This window comes from Gopherus flavomarginatus, chromosome 5, assembly GCF_025201925.1.
Source record: "Gopherus flavomarginatus isolate rGopFla2 chromosome 5, rGopFla2.mat.asm, whole genome shotgun sequence".
In the NCBI taxonomy this organism is placed as follows: Eukaryota; Metazoa; Chordata; order Testudines; family Testudinidae; genus Gopherus; species Gopherus flavomarginatus.
In genome coordinates, this window is record NC_066621.1 from 16,571,537 (window position 1) to 16,593,111 (window position 21,575).

At 48.0% G+C, this 21,575-nt stretch overlaps 1 protein-coding gene across 1 annotated transcript; it reads right to left on the minus strand.

Moving 5' to 3' along the window:
* Nucleotides 1-1,054: 1,054 nt before the first annotated feature.
* Nucleotides 1,055-21,113, minus strand: PRELP (proline and arginine rich end leucine rich repeat protein). Its single transcript, XM_050956562.1, has 3 exons — nt 20,969-21,113; nt 8,703-9,645; nt 1,055-5,060 (listed from the first exon to the last, which is right to left on the minus strand). The coding sequence occupies exons 2-3, from the start codon at nt 9,628-9,630 to the stop codon at nt 4,885-4,887; spliced, it is 1,104 nt and encodes a 367-aa protein (XP_050812519.1). The 5' UTR covers nt 9,631-9,645; nt 20,969-21,113; the 3' UTR covers nt 1,055-4,884.
* Nucleotides 21,114-21,575: the final 462 nt, after the last annotated feature.

Sequence of the window (21,575 nt, forward strand, 5' to 3'; positions counted from 1 at the left end):
ATAGGGTTTCCAGGTTTAATGTTGAAATCAGCCAAACCCAATAAATCCCACTGACGAACATTTGGAGACAAGGGTTTTGATAAAAATACCTGCCTGGAATTTGCAATTTTCACAGTGTTTGCGGAGGGAATGAGTAGATCTTAACAGTCTCTCTACTGCTTACTGGGAGGCCATCCCTGGAGCGTGGCAGGTAGATTTTGAAAGGCACAAAGGAGAGTTAAGGCATCTAGTTCCCACTGATTTTCATGGATTGCTCCTATCGATTTGCAATGGAAGCTGGACATCAAACTCCCATTTGTGCCTTTAAAAACCTCCTCCTCTCACAGAGGGTTCATATTTTGTTGAATTCAAGGGAGACAGTTGCCGGTGGGTTTATTTGTTTATAAACACCGATTTAAAACAGATTATTTTTCCTTTAAAAAACAATCCTCAATTGGTCCAGAACATAAACACGGAAAATCAGAAAGAAATGAAACCCAGACCCCTATGTATGCAGTGGCGAAGGAGGAGGGAGCCGTACATATAAGAACTGGGGGTAGAATAAAAAAATAAGCTCCTCAAAAAAAAACCAATTTTTTTTTTCAAAATGAAAAAAGTACAAGCGGTGTTTGGTTCTGTAAAGCGACTGAGAATGAAACGTAACGCAAGGTAGGCTAGGAGAGAGACCAGGAGATCACATTCTACATGTCACAATCCAAAGCAACTCAACTGAGATCAACGGAGTGACTGTGGAGTTACCCCTGCGTCACTGAGATCTGAATCTGGCCCCATGGACATAAGTAGGAGAGCAAGTTTCACGCCTGCATTGCTGTTAAAATAATTGACTCCAAGCGTACACCTCCAACAGGAGCTCCTGGGAGGATGTGTCCAGGGGACAATGGGGCTGTCTGGTCACTGAGGACGTGGTCAAAGCCCATTGATGTAAATGGGAGTCCATTGGCTTTGAGGGCCATAGTGGGGGGGTTTGGATGGAAGAGGGGGTTGCACATATACCGTCAGCTACTCTGTTCAATCTGTGAAGGGACATGCATCAGGCACAGTAGCAGTTCAAAGGGAAACCAGGCCGAGAACAAGGCAGGACAGGAAGAGAGGAGACAGTGGGAGGGTTAGCGTAATGGGCACGTCTTACCCAGCAATGCCAAAGCTAGAGACCTGGCTTGAGGTAAAGAAAAGGGGTGTATGTGGCAGGGGGCAAGGAGAGTATTGGAGAGAGAGAAGGGGAGAGAGAGATGCTTCTTGGGAATGATATGAAGGTGTATTGCTGTGTGCAATACAGAAAGAGACACACATACTGGCGGCTCATGACATCCCAGCTCCTTCTAGCTGCTAAGATGGAGGCAATGCAGCTGTAAGTCAAAAGCAATCCCAGTGTGAAGGGGGAAAGACCAATCAGCCAGAACCTCCGCTAGCCTAGTTCCACTGAAGTCCATGGAGCTTTGCCGATTCACATCCAAAGATCTGCCAAGACGAGGAGCCCAAATGGATTCACAGGAGGGGAGAGGGGAGACGTCAAGACTTAGGGACGTCTCCTACAGCCACCAAGCCCAATTTTGCTCTCAGTTACCCCGCACAGAACACTGCTGAGTTCAAAGTGAGCTGCACGGGGGTAAGGGAGAGAAACACTGGACCTGTTTTGCTGTGCATGCTTGGGTCATGCCGAGGAGGCTAACACCGGAGGCAGAGCAAATCACAGGGATCCAGAGGGATTTGAGTCACTGAGGTGAGCAGGCCACCCAGATGGTGAACGCACTTCGTTGCTGAGATGTGTAAAGGGATTTGCCTGTGGGAGAGAGGAACCAGGCCACAAGATCTGAGCTGAGCATGTGTCACCCAGCAGCATGCTGATGGAGTCCCAGAGGGAGGAATCATTAAAAACCTAAGTCCTGTGCAGAGCAGAACAGCAAAACCACTCAGGACACAGTAATGCCTCATTCTGCCCATTGGGCCACATGCAATAGTTGGCACTAAGTTGTGGCAATACTGCTACTGTGCCTGACGCATGTTAGATACCTTCTGAGCTTCAGCAGGTAGCACTGGGTGCTGCCCCACATAGCGCTGGAGAGGATGCAATGTGTGCTACCAAAGATCAAAGCATTTGTTACACAGAGGGGAAGAGAGCTCAATGGAGTCTCCAGGAATAAAAGGGGCATTATTCTCAGCTGGCATCCATGGGTGCAGCTCCATTGAAGTCAGAGCCAATTTACACCAGCTGAAGGTTCTGGCCCTGGGACTTAAGGCATGAAGTTGGTGAACAGGAACAACAAACTAAGAGAGAACTTTTCATGCTGCTTCCAAACCTCAGAGGAATCAAGGGGGCATGCAGGGACTTTGAGCAGAGCTCTCACCCAGACAGGGCAGGAGGGAATAAGTGACTGGGGAAGGCAAGCAAAGGGTCTGAAGAAAGGTGATAGAGACCTTCGATGGGATGCTGGAGGACTCCGGAGGAGGGGTGTGAAGGGCAGCAGGAGGTGGTGACAAGAGGAAGCTAAAGCAAGCAGCGCCAGTGGGCTAGGCAGCTTCTTCTGTTCTTCACATCTCTCTTCTCTCCTCTTGCTCCTCCTGCAAGTGGTTTTCTGGGGGGCAAGGAGGATGGGCAGAGGGTGTTTCCTTCTGATGGGGAGTGCCCAGGGAAGCTGCAGCTTTCTCACCATCGTTCTGGTCCCCCAAGAGATCCAGGCCCTTCTCAGGGTGTAACGACATCACTTGTGCTTAAATCCGCTCCCAAGTACACAGTTGGGGGGGACAGTAGTTTATGACAATTCTCACTTCCGCCGGACTAAATCTGGATTGATGTCTCTGAATGTGAAGCAGGGATCCCCATAATGCACCTGGCATTACTCTAACCTGCCACCTTTAAATAAGACAAATGGCTGAGGTCAGATCCACCCAAAGGGAATGAATGGGATTAATGTAACCAGCTACCTTTAAATAGGAACAATGTTGATCTTTGGGAAATCTAGGACTTCCCGCCAAAGTCACCCTCTCTGGCCACTGGGTGTCACTGTGGTGCCCCATAAATGGAACAGAGGAAACATTTGTCTACTTGCAAAAAGGTGGTGCTTTCAAGAGAGATCTCCCCTATTGTCCCCGTTCCCCAGAATGAGGCTCTCTATGCTCTACCAGTGCAAATTCCAGGGCCCTAGCGATGTCCAGCCTTCAGCACCAGCTCCTGGACTTGACCCCATCATGCAGGAGTGCTGCAGTGCCATGACAGCTCAAGCTGTCCCTAATGCGTAGAGCCACAGTTAATCCATCTCCCCTCGCCTTGAGATGTCTCTCTATCTAGCCCCATTGCAGACCCTAGCCTCACAAACTACCCTAAGCTCTGGGTTCGAGGAGTTACTCTTCATCTCAAAACCATCTTTTGGAATCAAAGTAGCCGCATGTATTAGGAAGGACCCGGCTGCAGGTCATCAGTCAGAGCAAAGACCACTCTCTTTGTGGTTTTTCATAGATTCACCGATTCCAAGGCCAGAAGGGACCATTGTGATCATCTAGTCAGACCTCCTGCGTAATACAGGCCAGAGAACTGCCCCAAAGTAATTCCTAGAGCAGAGCTTTTAGAAAACCATCCAATCTTGATTTAAAAGTTCTCAGTGATGGTTGATGCCCATACTGCTCTGACACAAGGGCAGACTGGTGGGTGCATACATGAAAGGGATACTCCACCAGGATTCTTATAATCCACAGGGTTTTAATGTGGGACCTTATGGGGACTCCTTATGGGGTCTATCTGATTTGGCAATGGGGACCTGCTGGTAACCCTGGCTGCCATGAATTGTGATAGAATCCAGCATGGTGCAGCAAGAAGCTGCCATGTGGGTGAGGAAGTTGCTTGATTGGATGAATTTTCCTCCATGTGAATACGTTCAGCCCACCCAAGGGCTCTGCATGCCTGCCACATGCTTATATGGTGTCTGTACCCAGAAGCTTCTGCTCAGTGGGGAACCTCTGAGGTTTCATCAGCTTTCATTGGCATGAAGTTGGTGGGTGAGTCCAGCACCAATGTCACCAGAAGACACAATGGCTGAGCAAACCCACTGGGTTTCCTTAGGATCGTCCAAAGTGAAGTGTGAGCTGCACCATTTTGGGCCAAGAAGAGGACTTGAGGACTTTGAAAGAAGTAGAACCTGACCTGGATTCCCAACGCCCACCTCGAATGAATTCTGTGCCCTTGGAAGAGAAGCACCTGAACTAGATCTTGGTGCCCAAGACAACTTGGGTTATTTTGCCAGATATTGCTGCTTTGGGGATGAAATTGCCTTGTCTCATAAAGCAGCTATAATTGCCTCGGATTATTGTCCAGTTCCAGGCCCCCTGCCCCCCCCATCTGCCAGATAACCCCTCCATCACTGGGTGCTCCCAAAACAAAGCTGATGTACCACTGTCTGCTGGAGTTGGAAGGAGATGCTGATAGACCTACAAAGACCAGGTCCACCTGAAGATGGTTCCTATGGCTGGAAGATGTACAGACCTGGGAAGGAAAGGCAATTGCATGCTAGGTATAAGTGGGTGGCATTTGAGCAGGTATCTCTTCTCTGACTTTGACCTAAAGGGTAGACATGAAAGGGCCCCATTTACACAAAGGCCTTGGATGCTTATTGTGGCATAGTGCCATTGTGTGGGCACTACAGATATCCGACAGGAAGTGCACTCCTATAAGATACATGCAGCATCCACAGGGCGGTACTGTGCAGCACCTAACGGCGGCGGGGCTCCTTGCAGCTGAGGAAAGAGAGGGAGGAGGAAGAGGAGACAGAGCATTGAGGTGTGAGTGTGGTGGGTTGAATGGGGGAACAAGATATTTTCCAAGTGTCTGACATAGACTGGAGTCAATTGTCTGCGCAAAGCCAAAGTCCCGGGAGAGTGGCACTGCTGGAAGAGTTAAAACACAACTGACTGTAGGAGCCGGAAGCACATCATGAGGTCCAAGGGGATGGGAGGTTTCAGTTGGTTGCCGTCCAGGCGCAGGTAGCGGAGCCGGGGCACATTTTCTAGATCTGAGGAGTATTCTTGGAAGGTGACCAGGGAGGTGGGGCAAATCTGGGTCCCGTTGATTTCTGCAGGGGAAAAGAGAGCATGACATGGGTTGGAAGAGCTCATCTGAGAGAGATGCTGAGAGTTTATCTACTCTACATCACACTCATCCATCCACCTGTCTATGGTGTTCAGTGATCACTTAGTGCTTAAAGGGCTTGCAAGAGATCTGCTTTGTTGTCTCTGCTGCATACCACCCCATCCCATAGTTAAAGTAGATTGAAACAGAAGAGGGAGTTCTCACTGCACCCAAGGAAGAGGAGGGTTCCGCTGCCCCTCACTTTACCCTTGTATCTCCTTGGGTATGTCAATTCTCTTGGAACGAGCTAGCTATGCATCTGTCTTATTGACAGAGCACATCACTGCAGTACCTAGGTGCTGATGCTACAGTGAAAATACATATTGGTTTAGATGCAAATGGGGGCACACTTCTCCTTTTCTGTGCATGCATTTTTGCACCTAGAGTATTGCACTCATCAATGGATTTTGGGTGCAACTCTAAGACCTTGTTGTTCTGATTAGCTGACTCTGGGGGCAAATCGGATGGCAGAGGTGCAATGACTCACATTTGCACCCAGGATTCATTCCATGTGTGGGAATTGTGCCCCTGGACTAGGAGGCAGGACCTCAGCCTGTCTGAAAACATACCTCTCTATCGATGGAAAGCAAGAAAGCAAAGTTGCCTTTTCTTCTGTCAGTGGGGATCTGCAAGCAGTGAGCCGCATGTCATCCTAACTTTAGCCATGTGGGCATCCCAAGTCCCCTTTTGTCTACCAAAACATAGGGATCCCTGGGCCACTGTTGTTAAATTCAATGTCCCAGATGGTGGATCACCTCACCAAGCTCCATGTGTCAAACCAACCAACAGGCTCATCCAATCTGTTAGCTCCTGCATGACATGGCTTCCTTCATGTGGCACCTCCTGCCCCTACAGACATAGCAGGGTTCATCAGTCTAATGTGCTTGGATTTACTAAAGAGAATGCAGGATTTCACCTCTCCTGGCTATCCAGATGCAAACTCCAGTCCTTCTGCCCTTCATCCCCCACAGCTTTTACGATTCCACCAGAGAAATCTTATATCGGCTGTTGGCGTCACCAAATCATCTGAGCACACCCAGCCCCAGCAGAGCTCCAAAGCCAGCCTTCAAAACATCAGCCAGGCGTTGGAGATTCCACTCTGTCATTAACTCCAGAAAACAATGAGAAGTCCTTGCAACAAGTGAGCACTCCAGCAGGCCACCGAGAAGGTGTAGTCACCATTCCCATGTCTTCTAATTGGCTATAGCAGCTGGGGACTCACTCGTATCAGCCTAAGAATATACATGATTGGGTGATTTTCCAGGAAACAGCAAGCTATAATTCCTTCTGTCCCTGTAGGTAGCTATAAAAATAGCCCAAAGTATTGCTAATCATTGCTGCCATTATGAAGCCATCACAAGAGGCAGGAAAACCCTGGAGCTAGAGAGAGCATTAGCCGTGAGTAGTTATTCTGGGGCTTATTTTCAAGTCTATTTTTCTTATGCTGTGTGTGCGGTGTTCCCAGGGCACTGCTGTGATTTCAGGGTGTCTGGGGTGCTCTCAGGTTGCATCTGCACTTCCTAACATCTTCTATAGTGTCGCTGTTAGTGATGTGGGGCAGAGAGAAGGGTGCTATGGTGGGGTGACCTTGGATGCAGAGGTGAATGAGTTCTGTCAGGCAGCGCCTGGAGTAATCTGCTCTTAACAAGAGAAAGGTGAGAAATACTGTGGCACTTTATGAAAGGGAGAAAAGAAATACTTTACAATGGGAAATCGGTATTGCCAACCCCAGGCTTTCAAAAATTATGATCTAGGATGCCCAAAGTCAGAAGACTGGCTTAAAAACCAGGACATAAAAATAAAAGCTGGGTTCTTTCTGTTCGCCTTCTGTTTGCAAGTCCTTTAGGGGAGCACGTTTCAGGCTTTTCTCTGCCACCATGAGGGCTAGAAACTTGCTTTTAAAGAAAATAAAAGCAGAGATTCTCACTGAATACATGACCCCAGGAGCTGAAGACTCAAAAAAGCCACCAAATGTCCCAAGGCTCAGGATAAAATGCCAACAATTGGCAGCACAGGGGAATGGAACATGGGTCTCTCTCTAACCTGCAGCATATACCTCCTTAACTAGTATACCATAGCTGTGCTGAATAACTACATCACAGATCAGTCAGCAACTTGACCCCAAATTCCCGCTTAGTTAAAACTTGGCCCAAAGTGGCCCTTATTTGGCCTTTGGGGGCTCCTGTCAGTTGCTGCTGGTTCTTTAGTCCCCTGTGGGCCAGTCCAGCTACTTAAGCAAGGCCTAGATTGGGCCCTTCTGTCTCCTTGTCCTTTTCTCCCACCACTGCTGACCTTCAGAGATGACAGCTTAGTTCCACTAGGATTCTCCACCTTGAAACTCCTTGCTCCTCTCCTTGTTTTTTGGATCAACCCCCAGGATCAAACCCCAGTGTATTCATAAGCTGGATGCCCGTGCTTTACTGCCGCCTTCCTTGACCACTACAGCTGCCATGTTCTACCTCAGAGGTGGCTGCTCTTCAGTAGTGGACCATTTTGGCATATAATGGCCCAATCTAGAAGTCCTTAAACAGACAAAACTCACATTGAAGTTAAGGGGGAGATTTTCCTAAGTAAGGACTTTTGGGTTACATCCTTCATTGCTATTATCAATGGGTTCCCCTGGTCCTTTCACTGATGTGACAGTCTATGGACGTAGCTGTCATAAACTGCCAGTCATAAAGGTATTTAGATTTTAACCACATTTTTGAGACTACTGATTTACAGGTGTATAATCCCACATACTGCTCTGCTACCAAAACTCCATCAGCCCACTCTGCAGCCACAATATTAGGAGTTGGGCTGGTTTCTGTGCGTGTCCCTCCTTTGCATGCAGAGAATTTCTGGAAGGAGCTCTGCATTCTTGCTTCCCTGCAGATGTTTTCAACCAGGGCAGCAGGTGGTGAGAGCTCCGATAGCACAAACGTCTGGGTCTGCTGGGAACAGGCCTTTGTTATTCCTACATTTGCTGTGTTTATGCATTTCATGGCCTGGCACCTGTCCTATGAAATCACTGTTCTTTGCCTAAATCCATGTGAAGCTGTCTCTGCTGGATTTGCAGAGGTGCTCACCAGCATAGCCCTGCTCTCCCTTCATCCCTCTCTGCATCCCCTGGCCCTGCTAGCCTCAACAGCCAGCAAGTTAAGCTGTATTGTTTCCATCTATCTCAGGTACATATGTGAGCCCCAAACATCACTGTAGTATCTGAGCACCTCACAGTTCCCTGTGAGGTAGGGAAGTATGATCCCCATTTTACAGATGGAAAGACTAAGTGAGTTGTCCAGGATCATATGGGAAAAATCTGTGGCAGATCAGGAAATGAAACCCAGGTCTCCTGAGTAGTGCTTTGGACCATCCTTTTCCTAAGAACAGGCCCTTCCACCACCTGGCCCCATACACCCATGTAAAAGGGCCACCAACCCATTCTAAACATCAAGTCCTGTTTTGAAAGGAGTGGAACCCTGTGGGTGGGTTTCATACTGAAAGAAACAATCTCCGGATGCAAAGAATTCTGTCCCCGGGGAACATCTGCTCCCTCTAGGCCCAGCCACAGCCACGTAGGCCTACCGACCTGCTACCCCCAACTCACTTTCAATGGAATTGTCGTTTAGGTAGAGGTGCTCCAGTTTGGGGTTGATGAACGGCATAGTGGTGAGCTTATTATGCGCCAGTTGCAGCACCAGAAGGTTGCTGAGGTTGAAGGAGTTCTTGGGCAGCCCTTTGTCAGAAATCTGATTGTAGTTGAGCCTGAGGAAGGCCAGATTGGGGAATTCTTTGAAGTAGTCATCAGGGATGTCCTCAATGTTGTTCCTGTCTAGGAAGAGCTGGTGGACAGCACTGGGCAGCCCAGGAGGCAACTTCCGCAGGATGTTGTGGGCTAGGTTGAGCTGCATGAGGTTCTTGAGCCCCCTGAAGGTGTTTTTGTTGAAGACTCCATCACTCAGCTTGTTGTGGTGCAGGTCCAGGAGGACCAGGTGCTCCAGCTTGTTGAAAACCCCAGAGGGGATCTTGGAGATCTGATTCCTGCTCAGACGCAGCTGCTCCAGGTTGGCTGGCAGGAAAGATGGCACCTCCTTGAGCTGGTTCTTCTCCATGTACAGAAAGATTAGGCTGTCCAACTGCTCCATCACCCGCCGGTCCAACTTCTTGATGCGGTTGTTGTCTAAGTTGACCCACCTCAGCTCCGTGGCATTCTTGAAGGACTCCTCTGGGAGGCTGTCAATGAAGTTGTTCTGGAGATAGAGGTAGTGGATCCTGGAAGGGATGAGGGGCACCTTCCTTAGGTTGCGGCTGTCACAGTAGAGGGCTGAGGGGAAGTCTGGAGGACAAAAGCATTCTCTGGGGCAATCCGGGAAGACGGAGGGGGGGCCTGGTGGCAGGGGCGGAGGCAGCTCTGTTGGCTCGACTGGCTCAGGAGTCGGGCGGGCGGGCTTCCGCCCGGGCTTCCGCCTCTGCCCGTTCACTTCAGAGATCAGCACAAGGATGAGGAGGAGAAGCAATCTGAATGCTGCCTTCATGGTCCAGCAATTCACCTGCAGGGGGCACAACGAGGTTTGTTAAAAAGAGGCTTGTCTAGGCACTATGTATCCCCCATCACAGCTGTATCAGCCCCTCATGAACACTAACCAGTTTACCCTCACCATGCCCTGCCAGGCAGGGAAGACTAATTATCCCTCATTACTGTGGCAATGACTGATCAAGGGGCTTGCCCAAGGTCACATGGGAAGTCATAGGGTCACAGATTTTAAGGCCAGAAGGAACCACCAAATAGTCTAATCTGACCTCCTGTATATCCCAGGCAACCAACACCAGCTGCACACCAACCCAACAACCAAAATGAGACCCAAGGAGCCCCCCCAGGAGACTTGACCATTATGTGCTGCAGGCCAAGAACTGGTAGGACCAAGATTCACCAGTGCCCACTGCCCTGCAATGGCAGGGAAATGTAAAGTTTGTGAGAGATGTGGGACTTGACTCTAGATCTCCTGAGTCCCAGACCAGTGCCTCAACAACAAGACCATCCTCCCTTCCTCCTTACACAGGGTCTGCTATCATGCTGGTTAGCAATTAGTGGGGAAGCACTGATGGTAGAACAAGGAGTGATGGTCTCAAGTTGCAGTGGGGAGGTTTAGGTTGGATATCAGGAAAAACTTTTTCACTAGGAGAGTGGTGAAGCACTGGAATGGGTTACCTACGGAGGTGGTGGAATCTCCTTCCTTAGAGGTTTTTAAGGTCAGACCTGACAAAGCCCTGGCTGGGATGATTTAGTTGGGAATTGGTCCTGCTTTGAGCAGGGGATGGGACTAGATGACCTCCTGAGGTCCCTTCCAACCCTGATATTCTATGATTCTATGATTTCATACTTCATTATATAAGGGATCCTTCATCGCCCTCAGACACATGTATTGGAGGGTATGTGTGTGGGGATTAACACACAACGTGTGTGTGTGTGTGTGTAGGGAGTGGAGTGGTGAAAAGAAAGGGTGGGGAACTAATGCAGAGATGCACACACATAATATATATAAAACATAAGATGAGATGGGCTTGAACAGATTTCCCTGGGCAGTACAGCTAATCTCTCTCTTTCCAGTCTGTTCTGGTCAGATGCCCCTAGATTACCCAGCCCCGTGTTACAGACCCAAAAGGTTCGGCGAAGACAAGTGTGTGAATTTGGGGGTATGTTTACCCGAACTGGTCCCAAGTAGCCAGCCCCCTGTGGGTCATACGTCACCATCCATGACCCCGCCTGGGCCTAAATTGCTGCACACTGTCACGAACTCTTACGAGGACAATGTCTCTGAAAGGCAACCCGCCGAGTGGCTTTTCATTGCTTTGTACAGCAGCAGGTTTTCAGGCTGCAGCCCCCCTCGCAAGACGCCCAGGGCCTGCAGTTCCCTGCTAGATCTATGGACGAGCAGGCTGTTACTCCCTGGATCAGACCCCTCATGCTTGTGCGCAGAACCTGTGGAGCAACGAGTGATGGGAATCACGCTTTGTGCAGTTAGCTCTGTAGCTCATTAATCTGCTCCACTCACTAGGAGCCCATTTCACACAATGGCTTTTTGCTTTGATGTATTTCCCAGGGGTTTACTCCTGGAAGCAGTAATGTGACAGGAGACACTGAAGGGGGAAGGCACAGTTCACTTCATGCTCTGGGTTCACTTTTGTGAACATAGGGGGCAGGGGAGGAAATATGGCTTCAAAGAATTATTCTCATCCATGCCAATGGATCACAAATTCGGTTTCATTTTGGAACAGAAGCTCCAGGAGAACAGGACCCAGTCCCATGTCGCTCAAACAGAATGCACAGAGATGGACCTGAACAACAGAGACGTTTGTGTTCCGTTCCAACATGATTTTACACAGCAGGGCACTCGGAGGTTAAGAAAAGGTGCTGCTAGGTTTGGTGCTGAGCTCTTTTGTAAAAGAGATGTGTTATGGTAGCGTTGGCTGGACTGGCAGGTCTGAAGGTGACCCACAAAATATATGGGGCCAGAGTTTCAGCTGGTAATTCAAAGTAGCACCTGCGCTGACTGCAGTGCAGATATACCATTCACACCAGCCATTTTATATTCCAGGAGCGATTTTCTCCTCTGTTTGCAGATTATTCTTCCCCCCATTCTCCTCCAGCAAATCACTTTGCTCCAGAGAATATTTTGATTGAGCTGGGTCAGTGTTAACCATTGTTTCACTCTGCTTTGCTCTTATAAAGAGCCAGCAGAGAAGAGAAAGTCCACTGAGGCGCCGTTTGGGCAAAACATTGCCATCAGAGTCACTGGGATTCAAAACAAGCAAGTGTGGATGGCTCAGATTTTTAAAGGTATTCAGAAGTAGCTGTGCTCAGGACAGCCCATCAATGGGCCTCAGTGCTTAAATCCCTTTTGCAAATAAGATTTACATTCTTCAGTCAGCTAGGTGTTGCAACACTGACACAGCAATGCCAAAACACCTTTACAAATCTGGGCCTAAGTGCGTTGCTGAATTGCGGCTGGAGAGACGTGAAGGCAGGGGACTCGATCCACTCACATGCTTAGCAGGCAAAGGAACATACAAAGATAAGAATTGCCATGCTGGATGTCCCTTCTAGTCTGGTTTCCTGTCTCCAATAGTGGCCATTGTCAGCTGTATCTTTGGAAAGTGTGTAACCCTCCCAATGCACAATTATGAATAACCCACCCAAAGGGAAATCATAGAATCATAGGATATCAGGGTTGGAAGGGACCTCAGGAGGTCATCTAGTCCAACTCCCTGCTCAAAGCAGAACCAACCCCAACTAAATCATCCCAGCTAGGGCTTTGTCAAGACTGACCTTAAAAATCTCTAAGGAAAGAGATTCCACCTCCTCCCTAGGTAACCCATTCCAGTGTTCACCACCTTCTTAGTAAAATAATATTTCCTAATATCCACCCTAAACCTCCCCCACTGCAACTTGAGACCATTGCTCCTTGTTCTGTCATCTGCTACCACTGAGAACAGTCTAGAAAGTTTATCCTCAAACCCAGGCAGTTTAATGCTTGGCTTGTTCCCTGAAGCATGCGACTCATCGCTCCTAACAGGATCATCTGTGGCTTTGATCATTAGATCTACATCTGATAAAGGATGTTCTATGCCACGAGGCCCATCATAAACCAGCTTCTAGTGGATGGGGTTCACTATGAACTGGTGTGTTGAGATGGGTTTGCAGTCGTTTCATGTATTAAATATCTAGAGAGGAGGAAGCTAGGTAGAGGTCTCAAAGCAGCAAGCAGCATGGTGTAATCTATTTGGCAAAGGATAATGTAGCACACAGAAGAATAGAGAGGAAGAGAAAAGTATACCCAGTGGCTAGGATGTGAATGACAGATAGCAAGGATGAGGGATATTTTCTTGGCTTCCCTGGCCCTCCTACCACAAAAAATCCATGACAGCTTTTAACAATAATTTCACTTCAGTTTTTCAAGATATTTTAACTGCAGTGCCACCAAGTGACAGTACTGAATCTTGCACCATAGATTATATGAATCATAAAGGCACATGGTCATGTGATAATTCACTTATGAGGCTACACTTCCGTCAGTGAACCGTGACGGAACATTATAAGTGTCACCAAAGAGACGGATTGCATCTTCAGAACGTGCTCAGCAGAAATAGCACCTCGATTCATCGTGTTTAGCTTTGTGGCTGTGCCAGAAGTCAACGAATCAGTCGTAAATAGGCTAAATGATGATAGCAGCAGACCAGAAGCTGCTGGTGGGATGGTAAGGACTGATGGTCTTGTGTTTCCATACTGGACTAGAATGGAGAAGCTCTGAGAGACAGCAGTGTGATTTCACAGGATCATAGACATGTAGGGCTGGAAGAGATCTTGAGAAATCATCAAGTCCAGTCCCCTGTGTTGTGGCAGGACCAAACAAATCTCTAGACCATCCCTGACAGGTGCTTGTCCAAGCTTTTAGAAGTGGCTGGAGCACTAGAGTGGGACTCAGGAGACCTGGGTTCTATTCCTGGCTCTGCCACTGGTTTACCCGCTGACTCTTAGGCAAGTCACTTCCCTGCTCTGTGCCTCAGTTTCCTCATTGGTAGAATAGGGATGATGACACTGACCTCTTCACTGAAGAGTTTTAATAATCAACTGATGAAGAGGGCTGTATGAGAGCCAGGTATTATTATTAGGACTTCAGTTTCTACCTCTAACACAGACTTCTCGTGTGAACATGGGCAAGTCCCTTGATCTCTGTGTATCCCCATTTATACAATGGGGTTTATAAGCCATCATATTTTACAAGGAGGCTGGGAGCCTGAATTCACTAATGTTTGGGAACTCCTCTGAAATTATATGATGGAACCATGTAAGCACCTCGGTAGGTAAGGAACAGTGTCAATAATAACACTATACTTAGCACTTATATAACATTTTCCATTTGCATAGGTCTTTATAAACATTAAGCGTGCGATTTTCAAAAGCGCTCAGCGTTGGCTCAGCTCTGCTCCACTGACTTCAATGGGAGCTGAATTAGGCCAATGCCCTTTGAAAATCCCACCTGTACAATTCTTGCAGGCCTGCTCCCCACCTCTAAGCAGGTGGGCACATATCAGTATATCCTCATTTTACAGAGGAAGCCACTGAAACATAGCAAGCTCAAGTGACATGGCCAAAGGTCACACAGCGGGTCACTGGCAGAGCCAAGAAGAGGCCCCAGGAGTCCCTACTCCCACTCTTGCAGTCAGTCCATCAGACCACACCATCTTTCTCCACCATGTCCCATCTTTTACAACTAGAATTAGCCCAGAGTGGTATTGTTAAGGTGATGTATAGAAGGGCTGAACAGACCCAGTGATTATGGCTGACAAGTATCAACCTATGAATAATGGTTTTGCACAGAGACCTAATTGACAATGTAAACAGAGACAAAGTAGATCAGACCAGGGGTCCATCTAGCTCAGTAGCAATGAGCAGCCAGTATCATCCGCTTCAGAGGGAGAATCCCAGGATGGGATAGAAAGAGAAGCTGGGACAAACTGATCAAATTCTCTCCCAGGCTGCCAACTGCAAAGGAAGGAGGTAGCAGCACCTAGGGAAGATCATGTGCATGAAACCAAGCAGCACAGCCTTCCTGAGCCCCAGTCAGCTGGCAGGGCTGGAGGATGTGCAGCTGGGTGGAGTGGCGACCAGAGGGAGAATTTGAAGGAGTTCCATTGTGCCACTCCTGCTTACCTGCCCCCTCGCAGCCCAGCTGTCTGTAAGTCAGATGAAGCAGCAACTTGGCCAAGCTACTGCCGCTGGTCTGGCATGCGACCAGAGGAAGAAGAGGAGGGCTTTAGAGAGGGCTGAAGGCAGAACCCCTTGTGTAAAGAACGAAAAAAGCAAGATGTGTGCTCCCCATCCTGCTCAGCCCTTTATATCGTGCTTTCAAATGTGCGGCAATCTCCGTTGCATCGGGATCCCACCTCACTTGTTAACCCCAGCTGCAACGCCACTGCCATGCAGCCCTGAGCAGGACTTCAGGGGAGCCTTGCAAAGACAAAGGTCAGCGTCTGGGCGCTGGGGGATGTACGCACACAGACTTCATTTGGCATGTAGCCGGCACCATCCCGCACATTTTCATAATGAGCCCAGTGCGGGATGGTGCCGGCTACATGCCAACTGGGCAAACAGCGGCTGAGATAGGCCCGTCACGTTCCCCTTCGGGCTGCAGCGGGAAAATGTCAACAGCATTAGGCTAACAAGCCAGCAGTGAGGGCTCACGTGGCTGCAAAGTGGAAAGGTTTGTCAGCACTTGTTGAGAAATGGAAAATTCCACTGGTAAACAAGTCCTTCTGCCCCTTTTCTCCAGCAAGGAAATTGCTTCCCAGGCAGCCTGTTAGCTTCTTCACCTCTGCCTGACACCACCAGAGACAGTTCCCACCACTGGCAAGATTGGCACGGCATCCTGGCCCAGGCTGAGCCTTAGAGAAGTCGCAGCAAGAGCCACGGGGAACATCGCCCGTGCTGGCAACCTCCACCAAGGGCTCCTGGCTCATTGGACCCATGGACAACTTGGCTCCCTTTGAAATACCTCTGCCCAGCTGACTGGACGCATTCCTTGGCTTCTAAATAATTGAATATCTCCATAAAGAGATTCTGGGCTTTCCCCACCCCCTCTTTTTCCTGATTGTTTCTCTTTGCTTCCATCTGTCTCTCTTTAACCGCAGAACCCTTCCGGCCCTGCTGCTTTCAATCAACGTTCTGGCAGCTCGGGGATTTCGAGAAGCTGCTGAGTATTAGGTTCACCATAGTCTGGGTAGGGGTGGGGGAGAGGGGAAAACATTGAATGCCACAGAGAACTGACAAATTCATCACAGGGATATTGTCTACATCTGACTACCTCTGGATTCCCCTGACCCCCACAGTACACACGCTCATTTTTTCAACCCCATCGCCCAACTCCACTCCAAAATTCCGATCTGGATTTAAAAAACCACAAAGGCTGTAGGGGGGTGGAGTAGGATCGGGAGGAGGGTTGGATTTGGGATTTTGGTTTAGCCCATTATGGAGGCAGGATGCTGGGATGGGTACTTCCTCATTGTGTCTCTTCAGAGCTGGGCTCTCTCCAATTGTCATGCTTAACAGTTGACATCATTTCATGGCAATTGATTGTGAAGTTATGCAAGAGTTAATGATCCCAGGGCAGAACCCAGCAGAGAGAGAGGCAGGCATGAAGTGGGGACAGGGTTGTCACTCAAGTGAATATACCAGAGCTGGCTGAATAACACGGAAAGAAGTTTCCAAATATTTCTGTGAACAAACCCAGTGTGTTTGCTCTGCTGTTATCAAAGAGTCATGCCTGTTGCTGTGCATGAGAGAGTGCTGGTTTATTTCTGAAATTTTTTAGGAATCTACATTTCAATACAAACAGTTATTGGTCCAGAAATTCAGCCCAGAAAGCAGCATCTTCGTTATTTGATCTATGTCACAGCTGAATAAAAATGTCAGCAAGCAGAAACAATCCTATTAACCTACTGTAATCCACTCCCTGTTTATTGAGGGTAACTACTGTGCATCTATTTACTGTATGTATTTCAGATGACCAACACCCTGCTATCTGAGCTGCTACCTGGTGCCTCAGGTGACCAATCCCACACCATGAAGAGCTTAACAGTTAAACAACCCACTAGATGAAATCTGTTCACGTAAACTATTCCGAAAAATTAAATAACCTTCATAGAAAACTGGGTCAATCTGCAGACACTTTACAGGCACAAGAAGGAGCTACATGCACGATAAATGTTATGTGGAATGAATAATCCAGTCAGGTCTTAAAAATACCTTCCAAAAGGAAGGCATGTGACCAAAATTTGAGATGTTTCAACAAATCTGAGGCTACTTCGAACTTTATTGTTGCCTCTAATATGTTTGGATGTTTAAGTCAATTGTCTTTGGCCACCCTTGTGTGTTGGCTTTCCATCCACATTCATGTGATTGCATTTACTGGCTTAAATGTTAGCAAGGAAGGAATTTCAAGTCACATGCACCAGTTTTCATGAAAACCAAATACTAGCTCTGCACTCCCAACGACTGGCATGCAAGTTCCTCCAGTCAGGGAGCAGTAACAATAGCAGGTGACCTTACTGACCAATCACAAGTAGGCAAAACACCTCACTTTCTGAATATTTATCATCAATCTCTTTCAAAAAAATTCAACAGTGCACTGGTTGAATAACAAGTATATTCCAGAAACTTGCTAACTGCCTATAGGAAAGGAGTTAAATTCATTGACTAAAGTAGTTCAAGTTGCCATATGAGCTGCATTCCATGGCCATTTAGACCTTCAGTGCAACAATGAGGAAAGATGGCCTGAAACAGTCCCCAATCACCTGAGATGAAGCATTTTCTCCATGCAGAAGAGGGTCTATGATACACAAACGAGCAGTTCTGATTCTGTCCAGTAGGGGGCAGTGATGTGCACAACCGGTTTCTTACAATAAGTGGTGCCAGGGATAATTTTCTGTTTGTTTCAGTGAGAAAGTTTCCCTTTACTGCTTCTCCCTCCATTCATTGCTGCTTTGTTGAGATCCTTCTTGTGCTCCTGATGCCTGATGACCACCCCCCTCCCCAATCTACAACTATTTAGCATTTGTGACTAACAGACTAGGACAGAGCACGTGCTTGTCCCTTTAAAACAGAGAAGATGGCCCAAAATAAGAGCAGCAAGCGCTTTCATTGGCCATGCCTTTTGTCTATCAGTTATAGCAGCTAATCAGAGTCGTCGGTTGGGTTGACCAAACATGCCTCCCAGTCAGCTGTTTTGATAACCCTAATATACACAAAACAGGGGTTTCCTTTATTCAGCTGGGCTGGAGAGCTGAAATGGCAGAATTGAGTTTATATTAAACATTCATCCGGCATGCCTTTAAAGCAGTGATGGGACGAAGGGGAGTGTGGCAAGCGCTCTGACTCAGATTTCCTCAAAGTATCTTTAAAAACAGAGACCCGATGCTAAGGACCAATTCTTCCCATAGGTTTTGGAGTGAGAATTTAAACAGCAGAGTATCTGTGCTGGGCTGGAGCCATCATACCACTGGCTAATCCAATCCCGGGGACTCAGCTGCAGCAGCTTTTTTCTGCAGGGAAGGTTTTATACTCATGCATATGGATGGGGTGTGTCTTGGGTGGAAACTAGCTAGGATCAGCTGGCTGGATAATTCCTGGGTTATTGTAACTGAAAATCCTTGCTTGTGCTCTTCAGCAGCACCAGTGTCTCTCTTCGATCCATCCCTCTCTGCCTGTGTCTCCTTCTGCAAACAAACCATAGCCCCCAGATTTGAAAAGAGGCCGTGTAAACAGCAAGCACAGACCATGTATTTCTGTGCCTGCAAATGCGTGTTCAGGGGCACAGATCCCCACTTAGATACCACAAATTTCTCCCTCATCTTTCCCCATTTAGGTGCAGAGTTTATAGTGGGTGCCATCACCCCCACCCTGCTGTCTTCAGCAACCCCAGTATCTTCCCATCCTTCTGCCACCACTGCTAAGGAGCACATGTTGAGTGCTAAGGAAGCCCCCTTTGGAATCTGTGGTCCCAATGGGCCAGGTTCACCCCACACCCTTTCTTTTCACTCTGTCCTTTGGTCACCCCTGGCCCCACATCAGAACCCCTCTGTCCTGCAGGCTAAATGGCTGGATCCTCTGTGCTGCGCACATAGTGTAATTGGCAGAGCAGACATGAGGAGATCATGGGACTGGTGTTTGCAAAGCAAATACAGTGTTAACTCCTGAGCCTCCCTCTTTGTTCCACACTGTAATTCAGATCCTCTGCTTTCTCTCGCTAAGGAATGAGAATTTGCCATCTGATACCTGCCTTATCTGCTCCTCCAGATTCTCCTCTCTCAATCTCTGTTCCAGGCTTTCCCCAAGGATGAGAGAAGCTTCCCCGTTGCACTTAGATCTCTCTCCTGACACAATTGCTCCAGTGGGAAGTACAGCATGGACAGCCCACTCCTGGGTCAGGGCTGAGAAAGCAGCTTAAGTGCAGTTGTGTGGCTAGGACACAATGATCCCAGGCTGGCTGGGATATGGAGTGTCTGTGACTGACAGAGGAGATGAAAACAAAGCCACTAGAGCCATCTTGGGTGGCTTGTCGTGCATTGCAGAGCAGGGAGCAGAAGCCAAACATCTGATAAGGGTGGGCTGGGACCTCAGGTTCCTTAGGACACATCTACCCTACAAGGGCTACAGCGGCACAGCTACAATGCTGCTGTAATGTAGCCGCTTCTTACAGCCACAGAAAGGTTTTTTCCATGGATGTAGCAAATTCACCGCTACAGTGGGGGTTAGGTCGAGCTAACTACAGGATGCAAAATTGTTCACAGCCCCAAGCGACGTGGCTAATCGCGTTTTTAGATGTAGATCAGGCCGAAGAAAACTGTTTCTCTCTCAGGCTACCACCCCTACACTGAGTCACAACAAGGCTGAATCTTCCCCCCTCCACACCACACAAACACACACACACTCCCTTTCCCCAGGCCACACAGTACTCAGTCCACACAGAGAGGAGGTTTCTGTACAACACAGTCTCTGCTCGTCATTATACACAGAATCTCTTTCCTAGGGATTCAGTTAGGGTTACAATCTTTACACTTCATTCTCTCATCACCTCTGCCAGAACAGGGACTAAGAACCTTGGTCCTCATGTCTCCATATTGTCCAGGTGCAGTATCAAATCTACCCAGTGAGGAATGGGTTAAGCCTCTCTGGCTGCCCTGGAGTAGAATTGTCTTGATTTTATACTATTGGGACAATCTGGGTAGGGCAGCCTGGGTTCCTTTCCCTTGGAATGATCCAGATATGAATGCAGCCTGGGTTCTGCCCTCTGCATGTTGGAAATCAGGGATCTAGCTTCTGAAATTCAAGTTGAAAACCCCAGCTGACTGAAAGAAACTGGAACGCAGTGGAGCCCCCCACACCTCTCTCAGAAAAGAACTTGATTCACCTCTTCCCAGAAAAACAAAACAGTGTGTGCTCTTTTTCCATCTATCCATTTGGAAAGGGGGGTTAACACCCATGCCCTCCTCCACCACCAACTTGAGATTGCAGCGACTTGTGGAGTGTATCTCCTCACCTTCCACCCCCTCCCTGGGAAACTCATACCAAGCTCTTCTGAGATCTGATCTGAAACAGCAAATTTATGTTTAACACAGAGGAAGAGGAATTAACAAATGTCAATGTCTGCTGAGAATAAAACTACAAAAGTTTTGGTTAACTGCCACCCAGTAAAAGTCAAGACTATGTAGCAGAGGAAATCTTGCCTGCTCTCAGCCTCCACTCCACCCTATATCCCTTCTACCCTTCTTTTCTGATGCAGGACAACTCCTGTTCTGTGCTTGTATTAAGGTATGCAGCTTTCATTTAAAGAGGCACCTTGGTTTTTGCATTTATAGCTGAGAACCAGACATGCACATGTGTATGTGTGTCAGAGAGCGCGAGAAAGAGTGGGTGTGTGAAAGGTAGTGCTAGGGGGGAAAAAGGGAGGGAGGAAGGGGTTCCCGAGTTATGCTTCCATGGAAACAAATCTACAGCATTTGCAACAATCTCACACATGAGTTTGTCTTTTCGCTTTGCAGACCTAAAGATATCCTCTTGCCTCCTCTCCCCAACAAGTTTTACTTTTGGAGAAAGAAAAGAAAGAAATATATAAAGAAAGAAAGAAAGAAAGAAAGAAAGAAAGATCCAACAGCTGAACTAGAAAAGAAAAGAAACCTTTTCTTTTCTTTCAAGTTTCACAGAAGTTGGAAAGTGAATGGTAATATTAGCCCACTGATAAAGGAGGTGGTTGACTCAGTTGTAACAATCAGTCCAGGTGACAACACTCTCCAGTAGAACACCTGTCCAGAGCTTACCTGTGTGCACCTGCCCCTCCTCCTGCCTCTCTGTTATTAATTCCCAGGAACGTTTCTCTCTGCCCCTCCTCCTCCTCTTCCTCACTGCAGTTCAGCTCTGACACAAGCGAGTCTCCCTCTAAGCTCTGTGTGTGTGTGTGTGTGTTTTCCCTGGTTCTGTTCCTCCAAGATTCTCTCGCAGAGGGTGGGTGGGAGCAAGGGAAGGAGGGGTGGGAAGGAGGGAAAAATGACAACAATAACGTCTTTATCTGGCAGCCAAGCTCCTCAGGATTTAATCCGCACACACGTCCTGCCTACCGATGGACTCGCGTTTAATAACATTTCCTTCTGCTGCGGAGGCAGTTGAGAACTGTGTTTTTAAACAAAGCTAATTACCAAATAGATGTTTTGGGTTTTTTTTTTTTTAAAAAGACCTCATCTCTCACCATGGCCCGCAGTCAGGAAAGCACTTAAACTAAGCGCATGTTTAACTTACAGCACATGCGTTGCGTTCAGTGGGAGCCAAGCACATAATCAAGGGTTATGAGGATGCTGTCCTGAATTGAGGCCCTTCAGTTTTCTCTCTGTGCCCTGCCAAAGGCAGCCAAGCAATTGCTGGGGTCTCGGT

What these genes read in the sequence shown, in the direction of transcription:
- PRELP (XM_050956562.1), bottom strand. Translation starts at nt 9,630, where the DNA reads ATGAAGGCAGCATTCAGATTGCTTCTCCTCCTCATCCTTGTGCTGATC. An exon ending in AAACGACAATTCCATTGAAA is followed by an intron (nt 5,061 to 8,702) that starts GTGAGTTGGGGG and finishes TTTCCCCTGCAG; the next exon opens with AAATCAACGGGACCCAGATT.